Consider the following 18,102-nt stretch of genomic DNA (forward strand, 5'->3'; position numbering starts at 1 on the left):
TGATGAAAGGTCTGAACCCGAAACGCCACCTATTCCTTTTCTCCAGAGATGCTGCCCGACCCGTTGAATTACTCCAGATTTCTGTGCCGATCTAAGGGATGATGAGGGTCGGGTGAAGTCGATACCCCTCACACCCAGTGAAGGGGATTATCCCAGGTACCGTGGTCAGTACGGATTTACATCGGGAGTGGACCTGCAGTTTCTTTTTGGGCTTATCTCTGTGTCTCTGTGTTTTAGGAAAATGTAGTACTTGAAGCATTGTCCAGACCGTCGCCGAAACAAGTGAGTTAGTTCAGGTAGAGGGTAGGACAACCCTGCTCACCGTGTGAACACAGTGATCCCTGACCCCACTCGCCCCTGACCCCATGCACCGTGTTCAGGGTCTCCTTGACCCCACTGACCGGTCTGCAATGACCCCTGACCCCACACCCTGTGGAGAGGGTCACCTCTGATCCACTGACCTGTGCACAAAGTGACCCCTGAATGTACTCACACTTTGTACATTGACTGGCCGACCTACTGCCTGTTGTGTACAGAGGGCCTCTGTCCCCTGACCCCCTTGTCCCTGTGTACGGGGTGACCGCACTCTCCCAGTGCACAGCCAGACCCCTGTCCCTGCTATCTCTGGGGACAGAGACAGAGACCACCGTTCTCACTGACCCTATTTATTTGGAGACATTTCATCCCGATCAGCATGTCTGCTGAACTGTTTGAGCCTGTGTGCAGAGGGTCCCCTTTCCCCTCTGACCCTGTGTAAAGAGGGAACACCGGGAGTCCCCAGTCACCTCTAACCTTGCCTCTGGTGGGATTCATGTCCAAACTCAGGCATCGGGTGGGGCCTGTCCCCCGGGGCCGGTGCTGTTGTCACTCGGTGCCCCCGTGGTTCGTTTGCCGGTTTCCTGGTGTGAACACCAGCCCTGGGTCTGCTTCATCACAGCCGCAGATCACCGAGCCCGACTCCCACCTCTGACGCCCTTCTGTGTGTTTGTGTTTTAGGCTTATGGTAGAAGTGTTACAGCTATGAAGCTTGCAGAGAAACAAGTGAGTTAGTACCCGCGTACATAGAGTAGCAGGAACCCACTGTGTAGACCGACTTTTGACCCCACTGACCTTGAGGAAGGAGTGACCCATGACCCTACTGACCCTGTGTACAGAATGCACATTTTGACCCTATGTACAGTTTGAACCTGTTGCCTTTGACCTTACTGTTAGAGTGGCTCCTGAACACGAGATGATATAATCCGATTTCTCTGACCCTTTGTTCAGTGACCCCTGACCTTGGGTATAGACATTACTGAGCCCTGTCCTCACTGACCCTATGTAAAGGATGACCTGTCCAGGTGAGACAGACGTTCACCTGCTCCTCCTATAACCCCATCTACTCCATTCAATGCTATCGATGTTGCCTGCTCAACATTGGCGAGACTGTTTTGTCGAACACTTACAGTCTGTCCACAAAGGCCTGCTGGATCTCCCTGTTACCAACCATGTTAACTCCCCTTCCTACTTCCATATTGACTTTTCTGTCCTGTGCCTCCTTCATTACCAGAATGAGGACACAAGTGAACTGGAGGAAGTACACCTCATATTCTGCTTGGGTAACTAAAAACCCAACAACATGAACATTAAATTCTCAGATTTTAGGTAACCCTCCCCCTAGCACCTCTGCTGACCATTCTAGGTTTTCTCTGCATACATTTCTTACCACTCCCTCTCCCCTGTCACCCCTGCCCCCACACTGACCCTGAGTACTGAGCGACACTTGAGCCACTCGCCCTGTGTACAGTGCGACCCCTGACCCTATCAACACTGTGCGCAGTGACCCCCCCCCCCCCCCCCCCCCCACCAACATTCTATAGTTAACCCATTCACCCTGTGAGCAGTGACCCCTGACCCCCCTGAGGGCCCCCAGTCACCTCTAACCTTGCCGTGGATCAGAGATCCTATAACGAGCAAGATAGATCACTCGACGAAAAAGACGCAGTACGGTCATGGGCAGATACATGGGAAATTTTAGGCCCCATTTCCGTATCCGGCTTCCGTCTCCGCACCAAAGATCCCATAGCGGAGCAAAGATAACTAGTGGGGAGACGGAAGCCAGTTACGGAAACATCCTCGTAAAAATAAAAGTTCTTTGGTAAAAATCTTCTTCTCATTTTCAGAATTTTAATTTATTAACACAAACAGTTCCCCCGCAACATTGATTACACTGCGAGTCGGGTCGGGTTACGGAAATGGATGAAGAAAAGTCCCACGTTCCGCTCCGTTGCGTACTACACGTCAGCCCATTGCATTTAGCAGGAGTGATCTATCTTCCTCCGCTATAGGATCTTTGCCTTGGATGGGGTTCCTGTCCAAACCCAGGCATCGGGTGGGGCTAGTGCCCCGGGGCCGGTACTGTCGTCACTCGGTGCCCCCATGGTCTGGTTGCTGGTTTCCCGGTGTGAACACCAGCCTTGGATCTGCTTCATCACAGCCGCAGATCACCGAGACCGACTCCCACCTCTGACATCCTGTGTGTTTGTGTTTTAGGATTATGGTAGAAGTGTTACAACTATGAAGCTTGCAGAGAAACAAGTGAGTTAGTAACCGCGTACAGAGAATAGCAGGAACCCACTGTGTAAACTGTTTCCTGACCCCACTGACCTTGTGTAAGGAGTGACCCCTGACCCCACTGACCCTGTGTACAGAATGAACACTGGCCACACCAGCCTTTGTGCAAAGGGACCTCTGAACACTTTGACCCCGTGTACAGTTCGACCCTGTTGCCTTTGACCTTACTGTTAGTGGCTCCTGAACACGAGGTGATAATCTAATTTCTCTGACCCTTTGTTCAGTGACCCCTGACCTTGTGTATAGACATTACTGAGCCGTGTTCTCACTGACCCTATGTAAAGGATGACCTGTCCAGGTGAGACAGACGTTCACCTGCTCCTCCTATAACCCCATCTACTCCATTCAATGCTATCGATGTGGCCTGCTCAACATTGGCGAGACTGTTTTGTCGAACACTTACAGTCTGTCCACAAAAGCCTGCTGGATCTCCCTGTTACCAACCATGTTAACTCCCCTTCCTACTTCCATATTGACTTTTCTGTCCTGTGCCTCCTTCATTACCAGAGTGAGGACACAAGTGAACTGGAGGAAGTACACCTCATATTCTGCTTGGGTAGCTAAAAACCCAACAACATGAACATTCAATTCTCAGATTTTAGGTAACCCTCCCCCCTAGCACCTCTGCTGACCATTTTAGGTCTTCTCATGCATACATATCTTACCGCTCCCTCTCCCGTGTCACCCCTGCCCCCACACTGACCCTGAGTATTGAGTGACACTTGAGCCACTCACCCTGTGTACGGTGCGACCCCTGACCCTACCAACACTGTGTGCAGTGACACCCCCCCGGCCCCACCTATATTCTATAGTAACCCCATTTACTCTGTGAGGAGAGTGACCCCTGACCTCCCTGAGAGCCCCCAGTCACCTCTAACCTTGCCTCGGATGACGCTCCTGTCCAAACCCAGGCATCGGGTGTGGGGCGGCCTGACATCCCCCCCCCCCCCCCCCCCAGCCGGTGCTGGTCCGTTTGCCGGTTCCCCGGTGTGAACACCCACCCTGGGTCTGCTTCATTACAGCCGCAGATCACTGAGACCGACTCCCACCTCTGACGTCCTGTGTGTTTGTGTTTTAGGATTATGATGATAGACGTGTTACAGCTATGAAGATTGCAGGGAAACAAGTGAGTTAGTACCCCGCGTACAGAGAGTAGTAGAAGCTGTATAAAGTGCCCCTGAACCCACTGAGCCTGTGTATGGAGTGAGTCCTAAGCCCACAGCCTGCGTGTGCAGAATAGCCCTTGACCCAACTGACTGTATAACATGATCCCTGATCCTGCTGCCTCTGTTTTATAGTGACCTCTGACCCCACTCACACAGTGTCCGTCTGACCCCACTGACCCCACATTGACATGGTCATTTGGATTAAAAACTGCCTTACTCATTGCAGGCTGCTGTTGATGGGTTTATCACTGTGTTTCTGTGTTTTAGGATAATTTAGGACGTGAGCCAATGACCCACCTGGTAGAGAGACGTGTGAGTTAGTTCAGGTAGAGGGGACGATAACCTCACTCACCCTGTGAACACAGTACAGTGACCCCTGACCCCACGCACCCTATGAAATTGGTGACCCCTGACTCCACACCCTGTGAATACAGTGATCCCTGAACCCACTCATCCTGTGTATACAGTGACCCCTGATCCCACTCACCCTGTGAACAGTGACCCCTGACCCCACTTGCCTTGTATACAGAGTGACCCTTGACCCCACTCGCACTCTTTACAGTGCGACCCTTGACCTCACTCAATTGTATAGACTGACCCCATGCATCTTGTGTGGTGTCCCCTGACCCCACCCACTTATCTATAGTCACTGCTGACGCCATTCCCCATGTGTACAGAGCCACCCTGACGCATTGTGTACAGAGTGATCATTGACCCCCACATACCATGTGAGGAGAGTCCTAACAGAGACCCCCCCCCCCCGTCAACTAACCTTGCCTTGGATTGGGTTCCTGCTTCATCGCAGCCGCAGATCCCACCTCTGACGTTCTGTGTGTTTGCGTTTTAGGATTACGATGATAGACGTGTTACAGCTATGAAGTTTGCAGGGAAACAAGTGAGTTAGTACCCTGCGTACAGAGAGTAGGAGGAACCCACTGTGTACAGAGTAACTCCTGACCCCACTGCTCTTGAGCGCGGAGTGACCCTTGACCCCATGTACAGAGGGACCCTTGTCCTGACTGAACAGTCGTACAGCACTAGAAACAGGCCCTTTGGCCCACCACGGCCATGCCAATTATTGGACCCATCTATACTCATCCCATTTTTCTGCATTTGGACCTCAGTCTCCTCTGCCTGTGTGATGCAAGGGCCTGTCTAGATGCTTCTTAAATGCTGTGATGTCTCTGCTCCCACCACTGCCTCAGGCAGCACATTCCAGGTTCCGATCACACTCTTTGTAAAAGCAGTCCCTTTCAGCCCTCTCTAAACCTCTCACTTTAAACCCATTCCCTCAAATCTACCATGGGGAAAAATATTTTTGCTATCATTCCTATCTATTCCACTCCGCTCATAATTTTGTATACTTCTATCAGCTCATCCGTCAGACCCCAAAACTCCAGGGAAAGCAAATTCAGCCTATCCAGTTTCTCCTTATAACTGAGGAATAAATAATGTAGGCAAAACTTTTTTCGCCCAGGTTAGAAATATCAACAACCAGAAAGCATACCTGTAAGGTGCAGGGGGCAATGTTTAAAGAAGGTGCAGGGAATGTTTTTTACACAGAGTGTAGTGGGTGCCTGGAACGCCCTGCCAGGCCTGGTAGTGGAGGCACATACGGTTGTGGCTTTTAAGAGGCAATGACTGGAGGATTATGGATTATGTGCAGGCAAATCTTGGAATCATGTTCTGCACAGACATCCTGGACCAATGAGCTTGTTCCTGTTCTGTACTGTTCTATGAAATGCTCCAAACCATTCAATATCTCAAATTGTCTAAGCATGTTCCCCAGTGTAATCAGTCCTATCCTATCGTGTGGTGACCAGACCTGCTCGCAATATTCGAGGTGAGGCCTAACCAGTGTTTTATAAAGCTGTAACACCATGTCCCTGCTCTTATATTCTCTGGCCTGAACAATGAAGACAAGCATCAAAGATGCCTTCTTCACCACCCTCTCCACTTGGGCTGCCAGTTCCAGGGATCAGTGGGCCTCTACCGAAAGGTCCCTCTGTTCATCAACACTCTAGAGCTCTGCCGTTTACTGTGTCCACCTTAGTCTCAGACAACCCACCTCCCTCTCCACAAAAACACCAAGTCACCCATTGACCCCATGTGCTGACTGACCCTGATCCAAGTGAATCTGTGAACAGAGTGACCCCCCCTCCCCATAACGCACATACAGATAGACCCCTGACAAAGACCCTGTGTACAGACTGACCCTTCACACCCAGTGCAGGGAACCATCCCAGGCACCGCGGGCAGCTCAGATTTACATCGGGTGCAGACCTGCAGATTGTTGATGGGTTTATCGCTGTGTTTCTGTGTTTTAGGATAATTTAGGACGTGAGCCAATGACCCACTCGGCAGAGAGACATGCGAGTTAGTTCAGGCAATGGGAATGACAACCCTACTCACCCTGTGAACACGGTGACCTCTGACCCCACTCATCCCGTGAACACAGTGACCCCTGACCCCATTCACCTTGTGAATATGGTGACCCTTGACCCCACTCACCCTCTTTACATTGTGACCTTTGACGTCACTCAGTTGTATAGAGTGACCCCATGACCCTTGTGCAGTGACCCCTGACCCCACCCACTTATCTACAATCATTGCTGACTCCACTCCCCATGCGTACAGAGTGATCCCTGACCCCACATACCCTGTGAGGAGAGTGACTCCTAACAGAACCCCCCCCTCGTCACCTCTAACCTTGCCTTGGATGGGGTTCCTGCTTCATCGCTGTTGCAGATCCCACCTCTGACATCCTGTGTGTTTGTGTTTTAGGATTATGACAGACGTGTTACAACTATGAAGATTGCAGGGAAACAAGTGAGTTAGTACCCTGTGTACAGAGAGTAGGAGGAACCCACTGTGTAGAGTAACCCCTGACATCACTGCTCTTGTGCGCGGAGTGACCCTTGATCCCATGTACAGAGGGACCCTTGTCATGACTGACTCTGAACAGTCGTACAGCACTGGAAACAGGCCCTTTGGCCTACCATGGCCATGCCAATTATTGGACCCATCTATACTAATACCATTTACCTGCATATGGACCTCAGTCTGTGCGATGCAAGGGCCTGTATAGATGCCTCTTAAATCCTGTGATGTCTCAGCTTCCACCACTGCCTCGGGCAGCACATTCCAGATTCTAATCACATTCTTTGTGAAAGAATTCCTTTTCAGTTCTCTCTAACCCTCACTTTAAACCCATTCCCTCAAATCTCAGACACCACTACCATGGGAAAAAGATTTTTGCTATCAATCCTATCTATTCCGCTCCACTCATAATTTTGTATACTTCTATTAGCTCATTTGTCAGACTCCAATACTCCAGGGAAAGCAAATTCAGCCTATCCAGTTTCTCCTTGTATAACTGAGTGTATAACTAGAAAGCATACCTATAAGGTGCAGGAGGCAATGTTTAAAGAAGGTGCAGGGAATGTTTTTTTACAGAGGATAGTGGTTGCCTTGAACGCTCCGCCAGGCCTGGTGGTGGAGGCGCATACGATCGTGGCTTTTAAGAGGCAATGAATGGAAGATTATGGATTATGTGCAGGCAGATCTTGGAATCATGTTCTGCACAGACATCCTGGGCCAATGTGCTTGTTCCTGTTCTGTACTGTTCTATGAAATGCTCCAAACCTGGGGTGGGGAACCTTTTCATGGTGGAAGGATGCATTGTTGGCTGTGATCTAATAAGGCCGCATCCAAAAAGCTTCAAATAGATATACTTCAAATGTACATTATTTTGTTAAAATAGCCCTCATGACTTACTAATGTTTTAATTGTGGCCGTCATTCGGGGAGGATTATTTCGTTGAATGTTCTTTTACTCTTTGGTATTTTAAATAAGTTAATTTTATGATTAAAATAAAAATAATAAAAGATGAACAAAAAACATATTAATAATAATAAAAAGATTTGTTCTACAAAATTTAGATTCATTCAAAAGGCCGCACTTAATGGCTTAGAAGGCCGCAGGTCCCCACCCCTGCTCCAAACCATTCAATTTCTCAAATTGTCTAAGCATGTTCCCCAGTGTAATCAGACCTGTCCTATCGTGTGGTGACCAGACCTGCTCGCAATACTGAGGTGAGGCCTAACCAGTGTTTTATAAAGCTGTAACACCATGTCCCTGCTCGTATATTCTCTGCCCTGACCAGTGAAGACAAACATCCCAGATGCCTTCTTCACCACCCTCGCCACGTGCTGCCAGTTCCAGGGATAGGTAGGCTTCTACCCAAAGGTCCAACTGTTCTTCAACAGTCTAGGCATCTACCGTTTACTGTGTACACCTTACCCTTGACTGCCCTTGGAAAGTGCACCGCCTCACAATTGTCAGGATTAAATACCATCTACCGTTGCTGCATCCCGGCTTCCACCTGATCCATACCATGTTATAGTCTCAGACAACCCACCTCCCTCTCCACAAAAACACCAAGTCACCCATTGACCCCGTGTACCCCAATAACATGTATACAGATTGACCCCTGACCACAACCCTGTGTACAGACTGACCCTTGATCCCACTGACCCCGAGTACAATGACCCATTACACCTTTTTACCTTGAATAAAGAATAATGATGTCAGGTTGATCATACCCCTCACACCCAGTGCAGGGAACCATCCCAGGCACCGTGGGCAGCTCAGATTTACATCGGGTGCAGACCTGCAGATTGTCGATGAGTTTATCGCTGTGTTTCTGTGTTTTAGGATAATTTAGGACGTGAGCCAATGGCCCATCCGGCAGAGAGACGTGTGAGTTAGTTCAGGTAGAGGAAACGACAACCCCACTCACCCTGTGAACATGGTGACCCCTGACCCCACTCACCCTGTGAACACGGTGACCCCTAACCCCACTCACCCTGTGAACACGGTGACCCCTGACCCCACTCACCCTGTGAACACGGTGACCCCTGACCCCCCTCGCCCTGTGAACACAGTGACCCCTGACCCCACTCACCTTGTGAACCTGGTGACCCCACTCACACAGTGTTTGTCTGACCCCACAGCGACCTGGTCATTTGGATTCTAAACTGCCTTACACATTGCAGTCAGTGAGAAGGACTGTCAAATAATTCAGTGGAATGTAGATCAGCAACAGAAATGGCTGAAAAAATGGCAGATTGAGTTAATGTGAGCAAATGTGTGAGGTTTTGCATTTTGGAGGATTGAATGGAAAAACATACAGTTAATGGCAAGACACTTGATAACATTGATGTACAGAGATCTACATAGCTCCCAGAGAGTGGCAACACAAGCAGATAAAGAAGGCATGTGGTATGCTTGCCCTCGCTGGTTGAGTAGAAGAGTCAGGGAGTCATAATGCAGCTAATGGCCACATTTGGGGAGTACAGCATGCAGTTCTAATCATCCCATTTTTGTGAAGGCTTTGTGAAGAGGTTTAACATAATGCTACTTAGTCCAGGTGGTATTAGCCACAAAGAGAGGTTGGAAAAACTTAGGATTGTTTTCTCTGGAAAGATGGAGGTTGAGGGGTGTCCTGACTGAAGAAAACAAAACGATGAGAGGCATAGATAGGGTAGACAGTCAGCGCCTTTTTTTCCCCAGGGTGGAAATGTCAAAAACTAGAGGGCATAGCTTTAAGGTGAGAGGGGCAAAGCGTAAACGAGATGTGTGGGGCAAGTTTTTTTACACAAAGGGTGGTCAGTGCCTGGAACATGCTTCTAGTGGTGGTTGTTGAGGTAAATACTATGGGTTTTAAAGAGGCTTTTAGATAGGCATATACATGTAGAGTGATGTGGATTGTGAGCAGGCAGATGAAATTAGTTTATGTTTGCATCATTTGCAACACAGATATTGTGAGCCGAAGGGGTGTATCTGTGCTGTACTATTCCATGTTCTGTGTACAGAGTGGCCCTGAGCTCAATGACACTCTGCAGAATGACCATTGACGGTATGTTCATAGTGATCCTTGATCCCAGCAACCCTATGTGTCGTGACCCCAGATCCACGAACCCCGCGGAAATAGTGAAACCCTGACCTGAATGACCACCTGCAGTGATTCCTGACACTATGTATAAACAGAACCCTGACCTCGCTGACACTGTGTTCAGTAACCTCTGGCCCACTGACCCTGTATAAAGGATGAAGATGTCAGGTTGATGTCCGAACCCCCAGGACCCAGTGCAGGGAGTGATCCCAGGCACTGTGGTCTATTCGGATTTACATCGAGAGCAGCCCTGGAGATCACTGATGGGTTTGTCTCTGTGTTTCTGTGTTTTAGGATCATTTAGGACGTGAGGCAGTAACCAGGCCGGCAGAGAAACAAGTGAGTTAGTTCAGGGACAGGGAGCGTCAACCCTATGAACACAGTGACCCTACTCGCCTTGTGTACAGAGTGACCCTTCCCGACAAGCATCCCAGATGCCTTCTTCACCACCCTCTCCACTTGTGCTGCCATTTCCAGGGACCAGTGGGCATCAACCCAAAGGTCCCTCTGTTCTTCAACACTCTAGAGCTCTGCCGTTTACTGTGTCCACCTTACCCTTGACTGCCCTTGGAAAGTGCACCGCCTCACGAATTGTCAGGATTAAATACCATCTACAGTTGCTCCATCCAGCCTTCCACCTGATCCATACCATGTTGTAGTCTCAGACAACCCACCTCCCTCTCCACAAAAACACCGCCACCCATTGACCCCATGTACTGACTGACCCTGATCCAAGTGAATCTGTGAACAGAGTGACCACACTGCCCCATAATGTGCAGACAGATTGACCCCTGACAATGATCCTGTGTACAGACTGACCCTTGATCCCACTGACCCTGAGTTCAATGACCCATTACACCTTTTTACCTTGTATAAAGAATAATGATGTCAGGTTGATTTTCATACCCCTCACACCCAGTGCAGGGAACCATCCCAGGCACCGTGGGCAGCTCAGATTTACATTGGGAGCGGACCTGCAGATTGTGGATGAGTTTATTGCTGTGTTTCTGTGTTCTGGGGTAATTTAGGACGTGGGCCAATGACCCACCCGGCAGAGAGACATTGTGAGTTAGTTCAGGTAGAGGAAACGACCACCCCACTCACCCTGTGAACACGGTGACCCCTGACCCCACTCACCCTGTGAACACTGTGCCTGACACCGCTCACCTTGTATACAGAGTGACCGTTGACCCCACCCACCTTCATCACAGTGTGACCCTTTACCCCACTCGCCTTGTATAGAGTGATCCTTGACCCCCCACTCACCCTCATTACTGTGTGACCCTTGACCTCACTCAGTGTGTACAGAGCGACCCCATGCACCTTTTGCAGTGACACCTGACCCCACCCACTTGTCTACAGTCACCGCTGACTCCACTCCTCATGTGTACAGAGCCACCATGACTCACTGTGTACAGCGTGATCCCTGACCCCACATACCCTGTGAGGAGAGTGACTCCTAACAGAGGGCCCCCCGTCATCTCTAGCCTTGCCTTGGATGGGATTCCTGCTTCATCACAGCTGCAGATCCCACCTCTGACGTCCTGTGTGTTTGTGTTTTAGGATTATGACAGACGTGTTACAGCTATGAAGATTGCAGGGAAACAAGTGAGTTAGTACCCTGTGTACAGAGAGTAGGAGGAACCCACTGTGTACAGAGTAACCCCTGACCCCACTGCTCTTGTGCCCGGTATGACCCTTGACCACATGTACTGAGGGGACCGTTGTCCGGATTGACTCTGTGAACAGTCGTACAGCACTAGAAACAGGCCCTTTGGCCCACCACGGCCATGCCAATCATTGGACCCAACTCTACTAATACCATTTACCTGCATATGGACCTCAGTCTCCTCTGCCTGCGAAGCAAGTGCCTGTCTAGATGCTTCTTAAATGCTGTGATGTCTCTGCTTCCAACACTGCCTCGGGCAGCCCATTCCAGGTTCCAATCACTCTCTTTGTGAAAGAATTCCCTTTCTGTCCTCTCTAACCCTCTCACTTTAAACCCATTCCCTCAAATCTCAGACAACGCAAGCATGGGGTAAAAGATTTTTGCTATCCATCCTATCTCTTCCACTCCGCTCATAATTTTGTATACTTCTATCAGGTCACCCGTCAGACTCCAAAACTCCAGGGTAAGCTAATTCAGCCTATCCAATTTCCCCTTATAACTGAGGAATAAATGCCAGCCTGGTGGTGGAGGCACATACGATTGTGGCATTTAAGAGGCAATGAACGGAGGATTATGGATTATGTGCAGGCAGATCTTGGAATGTTCTGCACAGACATCCTGGACCAATGGGCTTGTTCCTGTTCTGTACTGTTCTATGAAATGCTCCAAACCATTCAATATATCAAATTGCCAAAGCATGTTCCCTAGTGCAATAGACAATAGGTGCAGGAGTAGGCCATTCGGTCCTTAGAGCCAGCACTGCCATTCAATGTGATCATGGCTGATCATCCCCAATCAGTACCCCGTTCCTGCCTTCTTTCCATAGCCCCTGACTCCGTAATCAGACCTGTCCTATCACGTGGTGACCAGACCTGCTTGCAATACTGAGGTGAGACCTAACCAGTGTTTTATAAAGCTGTAACACCATGTCCCTGCTCGTATATTCTCTACCCTGACCCGTGACGACAAGCATCCCAGATGCCTTCTTCACCACCCTCTCCACTTGTGCTGCCAGTTCCAGGGGTAGGTAGGCCTCTACCCAAATGTCCATTTGTTCATCAACACTCTAGGCATCTACCGTTTACTGTGTCCACCTTACCCTTGACTGCCCTTGGAAAGTGCACCGCCTCACAATTGTCAGGATTAAATACCATCTACAGTTGCTCGATCCAGCCTTCCACCTGATCCATACCATGTTGCAGTCTCAGACAACGCACCTCCCTCTCCACAAAAACACCAAGTCACCCATTGACCCCATGTACTGACTGACCTTGATCCAACTAAGCCTGTGAACAGTGACCCCCCCCCCCCAACATAACGTGCATACAGATTGACCCCGGACCACGACCCGTGTACAAACTGACCCTTGACCCTCACTGACCCCGAATACAATGACCCTTTACACGTTTTTACCTTGTATAGAGGATGATGACATCAGGTTGATGTTCCTACCCCTCACACCCAGTGCAGGGATCCATCCCAGGCACCGTGGGCAGCTAAGATTTATGTTGGGAGCAGACCTCCAGATTGTTGATGAGTTTATCGATGTGTTTTGTGTTTTAGGATAACTTAGGACGTGAGCCAATGACCCACCCGGCAGAGAGACGTGTGAGTTAGTTGAGGTTGAGGGAACGACAAACCCCACTCACCTTGTAAACACAGTGACCTCTGACCCCACTCACCTTTTAAACACGGTGACCCCTGATCCCACTCACCCTTATACAGGGTGACCATTGACCCCACTCATCCGCGTCACAGTGCGACCTTTGACATCACTCATTGTATACAGAGTGACCCCCTGACCCCACCCACTTGTCCACAGTCACCGCTGACCCCACTCCCCGTATGTACAGAGCCACCCTGCCTCACTGTGTACAGCGTGATTCCTGACCCCACATACAATAGACATTAGGTGCAGGAGTAGGCCATACGGCCCTTCGAGCCAGCACCGCCATTTGATGTGATCATGGCTGATCATCCTGTGAGGAGAGTGACTCCTAACAGAGGCCCCCCCCCCGTCACCTCTAACCTTGCCTCAGATGGGGTCCCTGCTTCATCACAGCTGCAGATCCCACCTCTGACATCATGTGTGTTTGTGTTTTAGGATTATGACAGGCATGCTACAGCTATGAAGATTGCAGGGAAACAAGTGAGTTAGTACCCTGTGTACAGAGAGTAGGTGGAACCCACTGTGTACAGAGTAACCCCTGACCTCACTGCTCTTGTGCCCTGCCTCACAATTGTCAGGATTAAATACAATCTACGGTTGCTCCATCCAGCCTTCCACATGATCCATACCATGTTGTAGTCTCAGACAACCCACCTCCCCCTCCACAAAAGCACCAAGTCACCCATTGGCCCCATGTACTGACTGACCTTGATCCAAGTGAACCTATGAACAGAGTGACCCCCCCTCCATAATGTGCATACAGAGTGACCCCTGATCACGACCCTGGGTACAGACTGACCCTTCATACCCCTCACACCCATTCCAGGGAACCATCCCAGGCACCGTGGGCAGCTCAGATTTACATCGGGAGCGGACCTGCAGATTGTTGATGAGTTTATCGCTGTGTTTCTGTGTTTTAGGATAATTTAGGACGTGAGCCCATGTCCCAACCGGCAGAGAGACAAGTGAGTTAGTTCAGGCAGCGGGAATGACAACCCCACTCACTCTGCGAACACGGTGACCCCTGACCCCACTCACCCATTGTACAGTGTCCCCTGAGCCCAGTCACCTTGTGAGTATGGTGACCCGTGACCCCGCTCACCCTGTAAACACAGTAACCCCTGACCCCACTCACCCTGTGCACACGGTGACCCCTGACCCCACTCACCCTGTGAACACAGTGACCCCTGACCCCACTCGCCTTGTATACAGAATGACCCTTGACCTCATTCACCCTCTTTACAATGTGACCGTAGAACGACCCCATACACCCTGTGCAGTGACCCCCTGACCCCATCCACTTGTCTACAGTCACCACTGACGCCACTCAGAATGATCCCTGACCCCACATACCCTGCGAGGAGAGCGACTCCTAACGGAGGGCACCCTATCACCTCTATCCTTGCCTTGGATGGGGTTCCTGCTTCATGGCAGCTGCAGATAGAAACATAGAAATTAGGTGCAGGAGTAGGCCATTCGGCCCTTCGAGCCTGCACCGCCATTCAATATGATCATGGCTGACATCCTGTGTGTTTGTGTTTTAGGATTATGATAGACGTGTTACAGCTATGAAGATTGCAGGGAAACAAGTGAGTTAGTACCCAGTGTACAGAGAGTAGGAGGAACCCACTGTGTACAGAGACACCTGACCCCACTGACCTTGTGTAAGGAATGACCCCTGACTCTGCTGACCCTTTGGTCAGAGTGATCACTATTCTTGCCCCCATGCACAAAAATCACCCCTGACCCCACTAATCCTTTGAACAGAATGAACACTGGCCACACCAGCCTTTGTGCAAAGGGGCCTCTGAACAGGCCTTTGACCTGTGATAGACACAAAGTGCTGGAGTAACTCAGCAGGTCAGGCAGCATCTCTGGAGAAAACTAATAGGTGATGTTTCGGGTCAGACTGATGAAGGGTCTCAACACGAAACGTCACCTATTCCTTTTCTCCAGAGATGTTTCCTGTCCCGCTGAGTTACTCAAAAATGTTATGTCTATCATCGGTGTAAACCAGCATCTACAGTTCCTTCTTACACCTTTGACCCTGTGTACAGTTTGACACCGTTGCCTTTGACCTTACTGTTAGAGTGACTCCTGAAAACTACATAGTGACAATCTGATTCCTCTGACCCTTTGTTCAGTGACCGCTGACCCTGTGTATAGACATTACTGAGCCCTGTCCTCAGTGACCTTGTGTAAAGGATGACCTGTCAGTCCTTCTAGCTGAGACAGGCGTTCAGCCCGTCTACTGCATTCAATGATGTGGCCTGCTCCACATTGGCAAGACTGATTCACCGAACACTTGCAGTCGGTCCAACAAGGACTGCTGGATCTCTTGGTTACTGTCCATTTTAACTCTCCTTCCCATTCCCATATCGACCTGTCTGTCCTGGGCCTCCTCCATTACCAGTGTGAGGCCCTACATAATTGGAGGAACCACACCTCATATTCTGCTTGGGTAGCTTACAACCCAACACCTTGCCACAGATAGGTTTCCTGTCCAAACCCAGGCATCGGGGGGGGGGGCCTGTCACCCGGGGCTGTTGCTGTCGTCACTTGGTGACCCCTTGGTCCCGTTGTCAGTTTCCCGGTGTGAACACCAGCCCTGGGTCTGCTTCATCACAGCCGCAGATCACCGAGACCGACTCCCATCTCTGACGTCCTTCTGTGTGTTTGTGTTCTAGGAGCATGGTAGAAATGTCACACCTATGAAACTTGCAGAGAAACAAGTGAGTTAGTACCCGCGTACAGAGAATAGCACGAACCCACTGTGTACAGAGCCACCTAACCCCACTGACCTTGTGTACACAGTGACCCCTAACCCCAATGGCTATATGTACGGGGTGACCACTGATCCCTCTTTCCCTTTAGTCAGAGTGATCCCCAATCCTGCCCCACGTACAAAATTACCCCTGACCCCACAAATCCTCTATACCGAATGAACACTGGCCACAGCAGCAAAGAGGCCTCTGAACCCTTTGTCCCTGAGAGGCACAAAATGCTGGAGTCTCTCAGCAGGTTAGGCAGCCATCTCTGGAGAAAACAAATAGGTGACGTTTCGGATCAGACTGATGAAGGGTCTTGACCCATCCCCCACGGTCCCACCAACATTCTATAGTAATCCCATTCACCCTGTAAGGAGAGTGTCCCCTGACCTCCCTGAGGGCCCCCAGTCACCTCTAACCTTTCCACGGAAGGGGTTCCTGGCCAAACCCAGGCATCGGGTGGGGCCTGTCCCCCGGAGCCGGTGCTGTTGTCACTCGGTGCCCCCGTGGTCCAGTTGCCGGTTTCCCGGTGTGAACACCAAGCCTGGGTCTGCTTCATCACAGCCGCAGATCACCGAGACCGACTCCCACCTCTGACGTCCTTCTGTGTGTTTGTGTTCTAGGAGCGTGGTAGAAATGTATCACCTATGAAGCTTGCAGAGAAACAAGTGAGTTAGTACCCACGTACAGAGAACAGCAGGAACCTACTGTGTACAGAGCCACCTGACCCCAATGACCTTGTGTACAGAGTGACCCCTAACCCTAATGACTATATGTACGGAGTGACCCCTGATCACACTCTCACTTTGGTCAGCGTGAAACCTAATCCTGCCCCACGTACAAAATTACCCCTGACCCCACTAATCGTCTGTACAGAATGAACACTGGCAGCACCAGCCTTTATGCAAAGAGGCCTCTGAACCCTTTGTCCCTGAGATAGACACAAAATGCTTGAGTCACTCAACAGGTTAGGCAGCATCTCTGGAGAAAACAAATAGGTTATGTTTCAGATCAGACTGATGAAGGGTCTCAAGCCGAAAGGTCACCTATTCCTTTGTTACTCCAGCATTTTGTGTCTTTCTTTGGTGTAGTTATGCAGTTACTTCTTACACCTTTGACCCTGTGTCCAGTTTGACCCTGTTGCCTTTGACCTTACTGTTAGTGACCCTGAACACTACAGAGTGACGATCGGATTCCTTTGTTCAGTGACCGATGGCCGTGTGTATAATCATTACTGAGCCCATGTCCTCACTGGACCTGTGTAAAGGGTGCCCTGTCAGCCCTTCCAGGTGAGACAGACATTCATGTGCACCTTCTATAACCCCATCTACTGCATACAATGCTATCGATGTGGCCTGCTCCACATTGGCGAGACTGTTTCGCCGAACACTTGCAGTCGGTCCACCAAGGCCTGCTGGATCTCTCGGTTACTAACCATCTTAACTCCCCTTCCCATTCCCATAGCGGCCTTTCTGTCCTGGGTCTCATCCATTACCAGAGTGAAGCCACACAGAGACTGGAGGAACCACACATCATATTCTGCTTGGGTAGCTTACAACCCAACATGAAAACTGTGTGCAGTGCCCCCCCCCCCCCCCCCCCCCCCCCCCCACGGTCCCATCAACATTCTATAGTAAACCCATTCACCCTGTAAGGAGAGTGTCCCCTGACCTCCCTGAGGACCCCCCGTCACCTCTAACCTTTCCACGGAAGGGGTTCCTGTCCAAACCCAGGCATCGGGTGGGGCCTGTCCCCCGGAGCCGGTGCTGTTGTCACTCGGTGCCCCCGTGGTCCAGTTGCCGGTTTCCCGGTGTGAACACCAAGCCTGGGTCTGCTTCATCACAGCCGCAGATCACCGAGACCGACTCCCACCTCTGACGTCCTTCTGTGTGTTTGTGTTTTAGGAATATGACAGGCATGTTACAGCTATGAAGATTGCAGGGAAACAAGTGAGTTAGTACCCAGCATACAGAGAGTAGCAGAACCTATATCAAGTGACCCCTGAGCCCACTGAGCCCATGTAAAGAGTAGCCCCTGATCAACCATGGGGATGATCAGCCATGATCACATTGAATGGCGGTGCTGGCTCGAAGGGCCGAATGGCCTACTCCTGCACCTATTGTCTATTGGCCCCTGACCCAATTGGTCGTACAATGTAACCCCGGACCTTGTTTAACCTGTCTGCTGAGAAATTCCTGTCTGCCTTCACTCTGTGTGCAGAGGGAAACATCTTTCCCAATGACCCCATTTATGTGGTGACT

At 50.3% G+C, this 18,102-nt stretch overlaps 1 protein-coding gene across 12 annotated transcripts in view; it reads left to right on the plus strand.

Moving 5' to 3' along the window:
- Positions 1-18,102, plus strand: part of LOC129706261 (F-actin-monooxygenase MICAL3-like) — a 206,920-nt gene that overhangs the window by 96,059 nt on the left and 92,759 nt on the right. For 2 of the 12 annotated variants that reach the window (XM_055650399.1, XM_055650400.1), the window contains 16 exons: positions 238-282; positions 997-1,041; positions 2,533-2,577; positions 3,692-3,739; positions 4,627-4,674; positions 6,564-6,608; positions 8,496-8,540; positions 10,030-10,074; positions 11,299-11,343; positions 12,968-13,012; positions 13,509-13,553; positions 13,994-14,038; positions 14,618-14,662; positions 15,761-15,805; positions 16,465-16,509; positions 17,746-17,790. The exons of 1 other annotated variant lie outside the window; for it this stretch is intronic. In XM_055650399.1, the coding sequence (XP_055506374.1) occupies positions 238-282; positions 997-1,041; positions 2,533-2,577; positions 3,692-3,739; positions 4,627-4,674; positions 6,564-6,608; positions 8,496-8,540; positions 10,030-10,074; positions 11,299-11,343; positions 12,968-13,012; positions 13,509-13,553; positions 13,994-14,038; positions 14,618-14,662; positions 15,761-15,805; positions 16,465-16,509; positions 17,746-17,790 (726 nt within the window). Of the gene's footprint in view, positions 1-237; positions 283-996; positions 1,042-2,532; positions 3,366-3,691; positions 3,740-4,046; positions 4,518-4,626; positions 4,675-6,563; positions 6,609-8,495; positions 8,555-10,029; positions 10,075-11,298; positions 11,344-12,967; positions 13,013-13,508; positions 13,554-13,993; positions 14,039-14,617; positions 14,663-15,760; positions 15,806-16,464; positions 16,510-17,745; positions 17,791-18,102 lie in introns of those variants that run through there. 9 more of the 12 variants (XM_055650403.1, XM_055650402.1, XM_055650401.1 and 6 more) reach the window with 9 other exon arrangements.

The sequence above is a fragment of the Leucoraja erinacea genome, chromosome 19, assembly GCF_028641065.1.
Source record: "Leucoraja erinacea ecotype New England chromosome 19, Leri_hhj_1, whole genome shotgun sequence".
Lineage (NCBI taxonomy): Eukaryota > Metazoa > Chordata > Chondrichthyes > Rajiformes > Rajidae > Leucoraja > Leucoraja erinaceus.